This window comes from Lipotes vexillifer, unplaced genomic scaffold (assembly GCF_000442215.2).
Source record: "Lipotes vexillifer unplaced genomic scaffold, Lipotes_vexillifer_v1.1 scaffold382, whole genome shotgun sequence".
NCBI classification, from domain to species: Eukaryota; Metazoa; Chordata; class Mammalia; order Artiodactyla; family Lipotidae; genus Lipotes; species Lipotes vexillifer.
This window is the reverse complement of record NW_006780611.1, coordinates 126,740-139,491: the sequence shown is the minus strand read 5'-3', so window position 1 is coordinate 139,491 and position 12,752 is coordinate 126,740. Positions and strand designations below refer to the sequence as shown.

Here is a 12,752-nt window from a genome sequence, read left to right as displayed (position 1 = left end):
CGCCGCCGCCGCCCCTGCGGAGCCCTCGGCGCCGCTGTCCCCCGTGCCGGCCCCGGCCCCCCCCGGCCCCCTCCCGCGCAGCGCGGCCGACGGGGCTCCAGTGGGGGGGCAGGGGGGGCCGGGGCGCCGCGAGGAGCCCCGGGGCGCCCAGCTCCCGGCCGCGAGCGGCCACGGCCGGGGCGCGGGGATGGACGGCCCCGGGGCCAGCGCCGTGATCGTGCGCGTCGGCATCCCGGACCTTCAGCAGACGGTGAGCCTCGCCGCCCGGATCCCGGCGCCACCCCCGCCCTCCTCTCCCAGCCCCCCACCCGCGCTCTCGGAGCCCTGCGCAGGAGACCCCAGGCCCGCCGCTACTCACCCCTCCCCCACCACCTCCGCCGGGACCCTCCCCACCTCCAGGGCGGGGGCGGGGCCCGGGGAAGCACCGCCCTCGGGGCGAGGCCTAGCCGGCGGGGCGCGGAGGCTCGGGGTCCGCGGCCTGGGCGCGCGGGGCCCGGGGACTCAGTACTCAGCGCCGCGCGGGGCCGATCGGCGCTCACGCTCCCGCTCCGCCGCAGAAGTGCCTGCGCCTGGACCCGGCCGCGCCGGTGTGGGCAGCCAAGCAGCGCGTGCTCTGCGCCCTCAACCACAGCCTCCAGGACGCGCTCAACTACGGGCTCTTTCAGCCGCCCTCCCGGGGCCGCGCGGGCAAGTTCCTGGACGAGGAGCGGCTCCTGCAGGAATACCCGCCCAACCTGGACACGCCCCTGCCCTACCTGGAGGTGAGCGGCGGCCGGGGGCGCGGCAGGGGGCGGGCTGAGAGCTCCGAGCTCCGGGACTGGAGCGGCGGAGGGCGCGGCAGCGAGGGGCACGGACGCGGCGAGTTAGTGTGGAAGCGGCGGGCGGGGGCTTGAGTTGTGTGTCTGGCGCGTGAGGTGTGAGCTGCGTGCCGTGCGTGCGGTCAGCAGCACGTGCGATGGGGTGTGAGCAGGCGTGAGTGCCCGGAGCGCTGTGTGGAGTAAGCCAGCCGTGGTCTGTGTGCATGTCGGTGTCAGCGTCTCCCCCTCCCCGCCCGTGAAGTTGTCCGAAGGGCGACCTAAGCTTCCTCGTTTGCTCACCCGTCCACGGTGTAAAGGCTGTTGAGCGCCCTGTGAGCAAGGGGACCCAGACCCACGGTTTGGAGGTGGCGGTGGCAAGTGCAATGAGCACTGAAGCCAAGAATTACGGTGGCAGAGCTCAGAGCCGGCTTGGCCTCTGTGGTGGCCCCGGCAAGTAGGGACAGTTCTTCCCAGAGACGGGATGTCTCGGAAGGTCAGCCTGGAACCTGGTCTTGGAAGAGGACTGAGGTTTCCAGGGAATCCCGGGGATGGGAATGAGACAGAAAGGGCACTGCAGGCGGACAGCTGGGCGTACATCACGCCTGACCTCTGTGTTTGTGGTGTCCATGGTAGTGTGCATGGCTTTGTGTGGCCGGCCGGCAGGGGTTTTGTGACGGGGTGGGGGGGTGGTGGTGGTGAGCAGCGTGGGGCTCTAGCTGCACAGAAGTGGGCAGGACTCGGTTCTGTGCATACTTTCACTCACTCAGCCCAGGTGGATGCCTTTTTCTGCCTTGTCTTTACCTGAGCAGTTTCGATACAAGCGGCGAGTTTATGCCCAGAACCTTATTGATGATAAGCAGTTTGCAAAGCTTCACACAAAGGTAAGGAGGCAGCCACAGGGAGTGGACTCCAAGGTCACCTTCTACACCCCCTCCGACCGCCCCCCCCCATGACCAGTGTTCACCCACCCCAGCCTTAACTGGGTTTTGTGGTGTCAAAAATGTTGTTTAAAAATTCCCTTCTTGAGGCCCTCCCCCTGTTCCCAGAACCCCCCACCCAATCTTGGTTGGGGTGAACAGTCAGTCCTGCCAGCCTTGGCTCAGTCTGCTTTCTCTTGTTGTCAGGGGCCCAGAGTGGGTGTTGGGGACGGCTAGAGGGCTGGGTGCAGACTCGGGGCACCATGACTTTGGGGTGGTCGGTCTGGTGATGGGTTCTAGTCAGATCAGACTCTGGCTGACCCCTCTGGTGGGCCCCTGGCTAAGGGGTGGAGTGCGATAGGGGACAGTGTCTTTGTGGGGGAGAAGTGAGCAGGCACCAGATGTGGTTGTTGTGGGGAGCTGGGTAGGGGTGGGGAGAACAGGGAGCCCAGCACTTAGTGGTCATCCAGTGCTGGGCACTTTAGACATCTCATTAATTTTCTTCTGTGAGGGACTATTATCCCGTTTCACAGATGAAGATACTGAGTCCCAGGGAAGTTAAGTGACTTACTTACAGAGTGCATCCAGTGATGCTGGGGCTGAACCTAGATCTCTCTGACTCTGGGGCCCTGCCCCTAGGCATACTTGTGGAGTCTTTACTCCTCGATACTGTTGCTAGGAGGGTCTGACCCCAAGTGCTCTTTGGGGGGCACCTCCCTGTCTTCTCTGAACGTAGGAGGGGCAGGGTGGGTGCCGCGGCCCTCCCCACAGTCAGACTCCCTGAGCTCCCACCCCAGGCTCCCCTGGGCCAATGGACATTTGCTTGCTGGACACTTCATTGACAGTGTCTGGAGCCTAAGAGAGGGATCTGAACATTCACCCCTGTGGCCCAGTGACTGCGCTGTGATCCTGGAGCCTCCGTGCCAGACTTCTCTGCTACCCCGGGGCATGTGGTGGTCAGTAGCCATGACTCTGTGGCTGGGCAGAGACTCCCTCACTGGCCCCGGTGTGACCTATCACCCTGGGTTCCTCCTGTAGTTGCCCCTCCTCCAAAACTGTCCCCAGCGACCCACAGGACACCAGTGACTCCTGACCTTCAGTGAGTCCCACTGGTTTTTTTTTTTTTTTTTTTTGCGGTACGCGGGCCTCTCACTGTTGTGGCCTACTCCCGCTGCGGAGCACAGGCTCCGGACGCACAGGCCCAGCGGCCATGGCTCACGGGCCCAGCTGCTCGGCGGCATGGGGGATCCTCCCCGACTGGGGCACGAACCCGTGTCCCCTGCAACGGCAGGCGGACTTTCAACCACTGCGCCACCAGGGAAGCCCCCACTCGTTTTTAGGATGCATTTCAACTCCTTACCACAGTCCCGTGTTTCTGCCTGCCTGGGCTCCAGCTGGCCCCCACCATCACACTGCCCCCCTCCCTCCCTGCCGGCTACAGCTGAGGTCTTTCCTCTCAGCCATGAGCATCATTCCTCCTTTCTCATTGCCTGACCCCCCTGGAGGATGCTACCTCCCGTGGAGCTGTCCCTATGGCACCCTGTCTTATTTCTGATGCACTTCGTTTCTGGAGGGCCCGGGGCCTCTGGCCAGGGCACCTTGCCTTGTGCACGTGGCACTGTAGCACCAGCAGGAGCTCAGTGAGGCTTTGCTGAGTAAATTAGCGCACGACTGGGGGTATGAATGAAAGGCAGTCAAGGTCACGTGACAGGAGCGGACACCTGGTGATGGGGGAGGGCCCCGGAGTTGGCAGCCTGCCTGGGGTGAGCTTGTGAAGAAAATGGGCTGGATAAGGAACAGGCTACCTTGAGAGTGATGGGGATGTGGGCTGCCCTGGGCTGGCTCCTGCCCACGTGGCCTTGGGCTCTTCCAGGTTTGACAGGTTGGGGCACCAGGGGCCAGGGAGAGAAGCCAGGGCAGGGGCTGAGGTTGGGGTAGGGAACTCACTCAGGGGGCATGAGCGAGGGCCGCCTGGCCTTGTCGAGGGGCTGGCTGGGCTCAGGCTGACAGCTGTGTTGGGCTCGGGATGCAGGGGAGGACTTGGAGCAGGGCGTGGGTCCAGCTGAGCTGGGATCAGGGCCACAGCCGGAGTGCAGGGCTTAGGGTGACACGAGAGGAGTGACAAGGTCACGATGTAGGCTGTTAGGTCAGACTGAGGGCGGGGTGGGGTGGTGGATGCCCCGTAGGTAGTCTGAGGCTCCCTGGTGGAAGGTGGGTGGTGGTCAGATGACGGTGGCCGCGGCGCGGGCTGACCAGGGCGGCCGGGCATTCCAGGCGAACCTGAAGAAATTTCTGGAATACGTCCAGCTGCACAACACAGAGAAGGTGGCGCGCCTGCTGGACAAGGGGCTGGACCCCAACTTCCACGATCCTGACTCAGGAGGTGAGAAGCAGAGCAGGAAGGGGCATGGCCTGGGAATGGCCAGGGCTATAACCTCCATCTGCCCCTTGAACCCAGAGTGTCCTCTGAGCCTTGCGGCCCAGCTAGACGACGCCACGGACCTGCTGAAGGTGCTGAGGAACGGCGGTGCTCACCTGGACTTCCGCACCCGCGACGGGCTCACCGCTGTGCACTGTGCCACGCGCCAGCGGAATGCGGCGGCCTTGACGGTCAGTGCGGGCACAGCCCTGGCCTGGAGGGGCGTGCGGCCCAGTAGTGGGAGGAGGCTGAGCTGGCATGGATACTGAGGTTCTCGCTCTCAGACCCTGCTGGACCTGGGCGCGTCCCCCGACTACAAGGACAGCCGCGGCCTGACGCCCTTGTACCACAGCGCCCTGGGGGGGGGAGACGCCCTCTGCTGTGAGCTCCTTCTGCACGACCACGCTCGGCTGGGGACCACCGACGAGAACGGCTGGCAGGAGGCCCACCAGGTGGGTGGGGAGCACGACGGCGGCGCGGTCCCCGGCTCTGTCTCTGGGGTTTGGGGCTTGGGCTCCGTTCAGGGGCCCAGCAGCACCTCTCTGCCCCCCCAGGCCTGCCGCTTTGGGCATGTGCAGCACCTGGAGCACCTGCTGTTCTACGGAGCCAACATGGGGGCTCAGAACGCCTCGGGGAACACAGCCCTGCACATCTGTGCCCTCTACAACCAGGTGTGCCTGCGCCTGTGCACACGTGTGTGTACACACAGGTGATGCTGTACAGTGACTACCTGTGTGTGCACGTCTGACCCTGTGTGTCGCGCCACAAGTGCGTGTTCCGCGTCCTGCAGTGAGCTGTGGCCTTGTAGGCCTACGTGTGTATATCAGTTCCCTGCACACACGTGTCATGTGTGTGTGTTCTGCACAACCAGGTGTGAACTGTGTGCACCTGGGCTCTCTGGGCCAGGTGGGACCTGCACGTGTACACCTGACCTGCTTGTCCCTGTGCTACAAATGTGTGCGCTGAACGTGTAGGCGTGGGTACGTGTGCCCTGCACTCCGGTGTGCGCATGTGCTGTCGCCCAGTTGCAACCCCTACTCCGACCCTCCCACAGGAGAGCTGTGCCCGCGTCCTGCTTTTCCGTGGAGCCAATAAGGATGTCCGCAATTATAACAGCCAGACAGCCTTCCAGGTACACCGATGTCTACAGGAGCATGAGGCTGCCCCAGGGCGTGTTTGTCTGTTTGCATGTGGCTTGGTCTCTCTAGACCTTGCTTTTTTTCCCTGTAGAGTAATAAGGGAGCTCTGACTCCAGGATCGCCCCAGGGTGGGACGGAGGAAGGGGGTGAGCCAGTGCAGTGCCCAGCTTGTGGTGGGGGTGTTCATTGAATGTGGTTCCCTCGGTCCCCCTTCCAGGGAGCGGAGAAGAGGCCCCGGGGCCAAGGGAGAACAGGTGTGGCCTGACCTACCCGAGACAGGTGGGGTGCAGAGGCCGAACCAGGGGCGAGAGGGGTGGTCCCAGATCCCGACTGAACTGCAGTCATGTTTCTGGGCCTTTTCTCTGGCCAGGTTTGGTTCTTAGCACCAGGATGACCCGACGGATGGGTCTCTGTGTGGCCTGGAGTTTATGGGGGGAGTCGGGGACCACGTCATGGGGACTTTGGACACGGAGGGAGCTGGGACCCCACTCTCAGTGGGAGCAAGGGCCTTCATAGGAGACGTGGAAAGAGACCTTCAGAGGAGACGTGGCAGGTGTGGCCACTGATTGTCTAGTCAAGGGGGCAGAGGCAGCAGTGGAGGGCTTTCTGGATGACGAGATGCAGGGGTGGGGGCACGGAGCAGAGAGGGTGACAGGAGTAAGGTAGTGGTGGGCCATGGCTGAGACAGAAAAGATGGTGTGTGGAGGGGCCCTTAAGAGAACAGGCAGAGTGGCCAGCATGTCCCAGCTTTAGCTCCGAGAGTCTCATGTCCCAGGAGACCCCTCAGTCCCATGCAGACTGGGGTGGTGAGTTTAGGCAGGGGACAGGGTCCGAACCTGGGGCCCCCAGCTGAGGAAGACCCCACACAGGGGTCCGAGAAGGCGCCGCCGGGGCCCAGGGGAGGCGCGTTTGGGGCTGCTGAGCCTCCCTCCTGCCCCTCCCCTCCCGCAGGTGGCCATCATAGCAGGGAACTTTGAGCTTGCGGAGGTCATCAAGACTCACAAAGATTCGGATGTTGGTGAGTTCTGCCCACCCAGGTCCCTGCTGAATGTGCATTTGTGGGGGTCGTCAGGGCCCAGCAGTGCAAGGGTCAGTGGGGATGTTACAAGGAAGCCTCCATACCCTGAGCCTTTTCCTCCAGTTCTCCCAGTACAACTGGGAGTGGTCCATTAGTGACCCCTGCAGGTATGGGGAATGTGCTGAGGGAAGGGCCTGTGTAGGGTGGACAAAGGGTCAGGGTCAAGGTCATGGTTAGGTGAAGGCTGTGGATTGGGGTTAGAGTCAGGTCAGGGTCAAGGGTATGGTTATAATGGTTAGGGCTGTGGGTTGGCGCCAGTGCTGGGTTTAGAGATCAACTTAGGTTGAAAGCAGGGTTGAAGTTAGGGTCAAGATTTGTTTTCCTGTTAGGTCTTGTGAAGGGCCAGCAGGGGACACGTGGCAGTGGACCCTCAGTGTTTCACTTCATCCTGGCACATAAAGCAGTTCAAGTGGCCCATAGCGAGCCTCGACACATGTATGCACGCGTAAAGAAATCAAAACACAGTGGTGGGGATGCACGTGGGAAAGGGTGGCAGCGGTCTCGGGGCAAGGGGCTCTGAGCCTTCGGCAGCCAGTGCTTCAGGGGGAGCCCCGTACGTGCCCCAGAAGGAGAACCAGGGGGTGCCCTGTAGTCTGAACCTCAGGGCAGGAGGGCTCACATCGGGCCTGGGTCAGGGGGCACCCACTGCCCTCCAAATCCTGCCACCCCTCCCTGTGTGGGGTGGCTGGGGGGTGGGCCTCTCTTCCTGAAAAGTATATTCTCTGGCCAGGGGCTGCCCCCTCCAGCCCCCTAGCCATAGAGGGACTTCCTGCTCAGCTCCCTCTGTCCTTGGTGGACAAGGCTTTTCTGCCCACGGCTCTCTTTGGAACACAGACTCCCAGGCTCCCCTTTCTGCTGGGACTGCGATATCCCCAATTTTTTTTTTTTTTGCGCTACGCAGGCCTCTCACTGCTGTGGCCTCTCCCGTTGCGGAGCACAGGCTCCGGACGCGCAGGCTCAGCGGCCATGGCTCACGGGCCCAGCCGCTCCCCGGCCTGTGGGATCTTCCCGGACAGGGGCACGAACCCGCGTCCCCTGCATCGGCAGGCGGACTCTCAACCACTGCGCCACCAGGGAAGCCCAATATCCCAATTTTTATAAAATTTAAAGTGACAGTGACCAGCGGAGGGCTAGGGCTGGTCTCAGGTTTTGAGTCCTTGTTGGTTCTAATGTGAGGTTATGGTCAGGCAGGGGTTAAGACGAAGGCCAAGTTCATGTTAAGAAGCCTTCCGATATAGAGTCTTCCCTGAACAGTCCTCCCCACAGTGAGGCTTGGTTAGGAGCCCCTTGTTCCCCAAGCAGGGTCAGCGGACTGACAGTGGGTGGGCTGCAGAATTGGTAGGCATGTGTTGAGCACGTGACTGAGCTGATGATGTGGTGTAGGCTTGGGGCCCAGGTTCTGCTTGGGAGAGAACTGTGATGAAGTTTGAGGTTTGAATTAGGGGTGAGAGACAGAGCAAGGGCTCCAGTTAGGGTCTAGTTGGGGCTGCTGCGTGTTTGGAGGTGTTTGTTAGCCTGGGGGAAGCCTGGTTTGCGGATGTGGGTTCCCTCTTCTGCTTGTGATGTCACCTTGGGAAAGCTTCTTGGGACCTCTGTGCCTCAGTTCCTTTCAGTAAAATATGGTTATTTGCAACCTCTTCCCCCTCTGACCTCACGTGGGATTCGATTCCATGGGTCTGGACTCTGGCAGGTGGCCTTGAGGGTGGGGGCCAGGCCACGCTCCAGGCTGAGAGTCAGGCAGGCCTCAGCTGCCCCTCTTCTTTGGACAGACATGCCAGGGCTCCTGGGGTCACCATTATCATTCTGTCTGCCTGATCCAGAGTGAGCTCACCCGGCTGGGGTTAGACATTTGTCGCTGAGCTGAGAGGTCCATATCAGTTAGTCCCATTGTGGGCATCAGCTCTGCTGGCCATGTACCCTTACCTGCTCAGGTGTCACACGTACGCTCAGAAGACGCAGCCAGGTGTTCATGAGTATTTATGATAAACCCTGTTATTTTAATTCACTGTTTTAACAACCCCCCAATGAGTGATTGTTGTTAGTCCATTTTTACAGGGGAGGAAACTGAGGCACAGAAGGGTTAATGGCAAAGGCTGTCTTCAGTCCTGAGCAATCCAGGGATCCATCCTTGTTACCCCACTCCGTCTGCGCACACTCCCTCCATGAGTCAGTTGTCATGTCCCACCCAGCTTGGGGACCAGCTTGGGGACCCGGGTGGGACCTGCACACTGAGGAGGAGCGGCAGGGAGGCTTTGCCCAGTCACCCTTCCTTTTCCTCAGGCACGAAGCCCACCTGGAGGGATCTGGTAGGCTGAGACCTGTCACCCTTCCCGGGACAGGTCACCTGGAAGCCTCTTGGCAGCCTCACCTTCCCCCTCTAGACTGACCAGCTGGAAGCAGGGATCCTACCTGGGAGCAGCCACCTCTGCTTCCTCACCTGTTGCCTTGGGCTACCTCTGGGTCCACAGGCTCTCCCACCCTCTCTTGTGTGTACACTTCCAAGTACACTTCTCTCTGACTTGCTATCCCAGAGTGCTTTTGAAGAGTGCCCTAGGGAGGTGCTTCTCACTTAGAAATGTACATTTGAGTCACCCAGGGATCTAGTTAAATGTAGATTCTGACTCAGAGGGTCTGGGTGGAGCCTGAGGTTCTGCATTTCTAAAAGCTGGAGGTGAGGCCCAAGGCCCACACTTTGCATAACAGGAGTCTAGAATAGGGCTTGGCAAACAATGCCCCTAGGCCAAATCCAGCCCACCGTCAAAATCAGATTCATGTAACATAAAATTAACTATTTTAAATTGAATAATTCAGTGCTATGTAGTACATTCACAACCAACTCTACTGAATTCCAAAACATTTTCATCCTCCCAAATGGAAACAACATATATATTAAGCAACTATTCCACATTCCCCTCTCCCTCAGCCCCTGTCAACTATTAACATACTTTCTGTCTGTCGAGATTTACCTATTCTGGGTATTTCATTTAAGTGGAGTGACCCTTAGTATTTGGCTTCCTTGTTTTCAAGCTTTATCCGTATTGTAGGATGTATCACTGCTTCATTCCTTTTTATGGCTGAATAATATTCCATTGTTTGTATATGTGACATTTTGTTTATCCATTCATCCTTTGATGGACACTTGGGCTGTTTCCACCCTTTGGCTCTTGTGAATATTGCTGCTACGAAGATGTGTGAAATGTATTTGCTTGAATACCTGTTTTCAATTATTTTGGGTGTACACTTAGGAGTGGAATTGCTGGGTCAGATGATAATTCTATATTTAATTTTTTGAGGAACTACCAAATTGTTTTTCACCATTTTACATTCCCCCAGCAATGCATGAGGGTTCTGAATTCTTCAAATCCTCACCAACACTTGTTATTATCTTTAAAAGAATATTTTTTATTAAAAAAATTTTTTTATTATAGCCGTTCTAGTCTAAGTGAGGTGGTATCTCATTGTGCTTTTGATTTGCATTTCCCTAATGGCTGTTGATGCATCTTTCCATGTGCTTGTTGGCTGTTTGTACATCTTTTTTGGAGAAATGTCAGGTTCTTTGCTCATTTTTATTTATTTATTTATTTATTTAGTTAGTTAGTTAGTTTGTTTGTTTTTGCGGTACGCGGGCCTCTCACTGTTGTGGCCTCTCCCGTTGCGGAGCACAGGCTCCGGACGCACAGGCTCAGCGGCCATGGCTCCCGGGCCCAGCCGCTCCGCGGCATGTGGGATCTTCCCGGACCGGGGCACGAACCCGTGTCCCCTGCTTCAGCAGGCGGACTCTCAACTGCTGCGCCACCAGGGAAGCCCTATTTATTTTAAAAAATATTTATGTATTTATTTTGGCTTTGCCAGGTCTTAGTTGCGGCATGCGGGATCTTTTAGGTGCGGCATGAGGGCTTCTTAGTTGCGGCATGCATGTGGGACCTAGTTCCCCTACCAGGGATAGAACCCGGGCCCCCTGCATTGGGATCACGGAGTCTTACCCACTGAGCCACCAGGGAAGTCCCTTTGCTCATTTAAAAATTGCTCATAGAATAAGTTAGGAAGTGTTCCTACCTCTTCCATTTTTTGGGAAGAATTTGAGAAGGATTTTGCTAACTCTTCTTTAAATGTTTGGTGGAATTCATTAGCGATGCCATTTCATGCTGGATTTTTCTTTGTTGGGAGATTTGTGATTACTGATCCAATCTCCTTGCTTTTTATGGGTCTGTTTAGATTTTCTATTTCTTCTTGAGTCAGTTTTGGTAATTTATGTTTTTCTAGAATTTGTCCATCTAGTTTATCTACTTTGTTGACATACAATTATTCATTGTATTCTCTTATGTTTCTTTTTACTTGTATAAGGTTGGCAGTAATACCCCAATTTTCATTTCTGATTTCAGTTATTTGTGTCCCCCTTCTCTTTTTTTTCTTAGTCAGTCTAGCTAAAGGTTTGTCAATTTTGTTGATATTTTCAAAGAAACAACTTTTGGTGTCATTGATTCTCTCTGTATTTCTATTCTCTATTTTGTTTATCTCATGTAAGCTTTATTAGTTCCTTCCTCTGCTAGCTTTGGGTTTGGTTTGCTTCTCTTTTTCTAGTTCCTTAAATAGGTTATTGATTTGAGACCTTTATCCCTTTTTAATGTAGGTGCTTACAGCTATAAATTTCCCTTTTAGTACTGCTTTTACTGCATCCCGTAAGTTTTGGTATGTTGTATTTTTGTTTTTCTTTTCTCAAAGTGTTTTCAATTTTCCTATGATTTCTGTTTTGACACATTGATTGTTTAAGAGTGTTGTTTAATTTTTCACATATTTGGGAATTTTCCAGGTTTTTTTTTCCTGTTCTTAATTTCTAGCTTCATTCCATTGTCATTGCAGAAGATACTTTGTATGATTTCAGTCTTTTTAAATTTATTGACAGTTTTTTGGTGACCTCATTAATGATCTATCCCGGAGAATGTTCCATGTGCACTTGAGAATAATGTGTATTCTGCTCTTGTTCTGTGGAGTGTCCTATATATATATATATCTATATATATATATATATATATATATATCTGTTAGGTCTAATTGGTTCAAGTCTTCTATGTCCTTATTGATCTTGTCTTTAGATGTTCTATTCATTATTGAAGGTGGGGTGTTAAAGTCTTAAATATTATTGTAGAACTGTCTATTTCTCCAAAGATATCAGTGTTTGTTTCATATATTTTGATGCTTTGTTGTATATGTATTAATAATTGTTAATCTATTTGACGAATTGACACTTGTATCAATATATAATGTCCTCTGTCTCTTGTAACACTTTTTATCTTTAAGTCTATTTTGTCTGATATTAATGTAGCTACTTAGCTCTCTTTTGGTTACTATTTACACGAAATACCTTCCATTATCCTTTTATTTTAAGCCTACTTGTGTCTTTGGATCTAAAGTGATTCTTTTGTAAATAGTTCATAGTTGTATCATGTTTTTAAACTCACCAGCTACTATTTAAATAAAGTTTTATTAGAACTCAGCCACACCCATCTGCTTATACATCATTTGAGGCTGTTTTCATGCCGCAGTGGCCGTGCTGAGTCCTTGCAACAGAGACTGTATGGCTTGCAAAGCCTGAAATGGTTACTATCTGATTCGTTACAGATGTTTGCCAACCCCTGGCCTAGAACATCTTTTACAGTTTCTCTGGTTATGGTCAACTGCAAACAGTTCTATACAGTGGTAGTCTGGTGAGATTTGTCACATGTGGCCGGTTTTGCCTCTCTGGAAGCCTGTGAAATAGGCAGTTCCAAGACCTCATCTGGCTGACGGGAAGGGCAGGCTTTTACCCCTGAAGGCAGAGGTAGAGGCAGTTTGGTATGTGTCCCTCCTGGCATCATAGTTTTGGTCATGGGGTGACCAGCTGTCCTGGTTTGCCTGGGACTGAGGCAGTTCCTGGGACATAGGATTCCACTTTTAAAATCTGGAAATACCAGGCAAACCGGGGCAAGTTGGTCACCCTTTCTGGCTGCCCAGAGTCTCACCTGTCCCCCCTCCCCCCTCCCAGTGCCATTCAGGGAAACCCCCAGCTATGCGAAGCGACGGCGGCTGGCCGGCCCTAGCGGCCTTGCCTCTCCTCGGCCCCTGCAGCGCTCGGCCAGTGACATCAACCTGAAGGGTGAGGTGCAGCCAGCAGCTTCTCCGGGACCTTCACTGCGAAGCCTCCCCCACCAGCTGCTGCTCCAGCGGCTGCAGGAAGAGAAAGACCGGGACCGGGATGGTGACCAGCAGAGTGACGGCAGTGGCCCTGCAGCAGGCAGGGGCAGCCAGAGTAAGATCAGGTATGTGGGGGCCGGGACCTGAGCCTGGAGGAGCCAGTGTTACGGGGGCAGGGAGGGGCCTGCTGGTGCCTGGCACCTCTGCAGTGATGAGCTGAGGCTTTGGGTC

General features: G+C 55.5%; 1 protein-coding gene across 1 annotated transcript in view; it reads left to right on the top strand.

Annotated features, from left to right (window-relative positions):
* SHANK3 (SH3 and multiple ankyrin repeat domains 3) overlaps positions 1-12,752 on the top strand; it is a 41,248-nt gene that overhangs the window by 418 nt on the left and 28,078 nt on the right. The window contains exons 2-11 of the mRNA XM_007454078.1: positions 1-250; positions 558-761; positions 1,607-1,678; positions 3,989-4,097; positions 4,173-4,324; positions 4,418-4,585; positions 4,688-4,804; positions 5,188-5,265; positions 6,224-6,290; positions 12,373-12,646. Coding sequence (XP_007454140.1) covers positions 1-250; positions 558-761; positions 1,607-1,678; positions 3,989-4,097; positions 4,173-4,324; positions 4,418-4,585; positions 4,688-4,804; positions 5,188-5,265; positions 6,224-6,290; positions 12,373-12,646 — 1,491 coding nt within the window. The remainder of the gene's footprint in view (positions 251-557; positions 762-1,606; positions 1,679-3,988; positions 4,098-4,172; positions 4,325-4,417; positions 4,586-4,687; positions 4,805-5,187; positions 5,266-6,223; positions 6,291-12,372; positions 12,647-12,752) is intronic.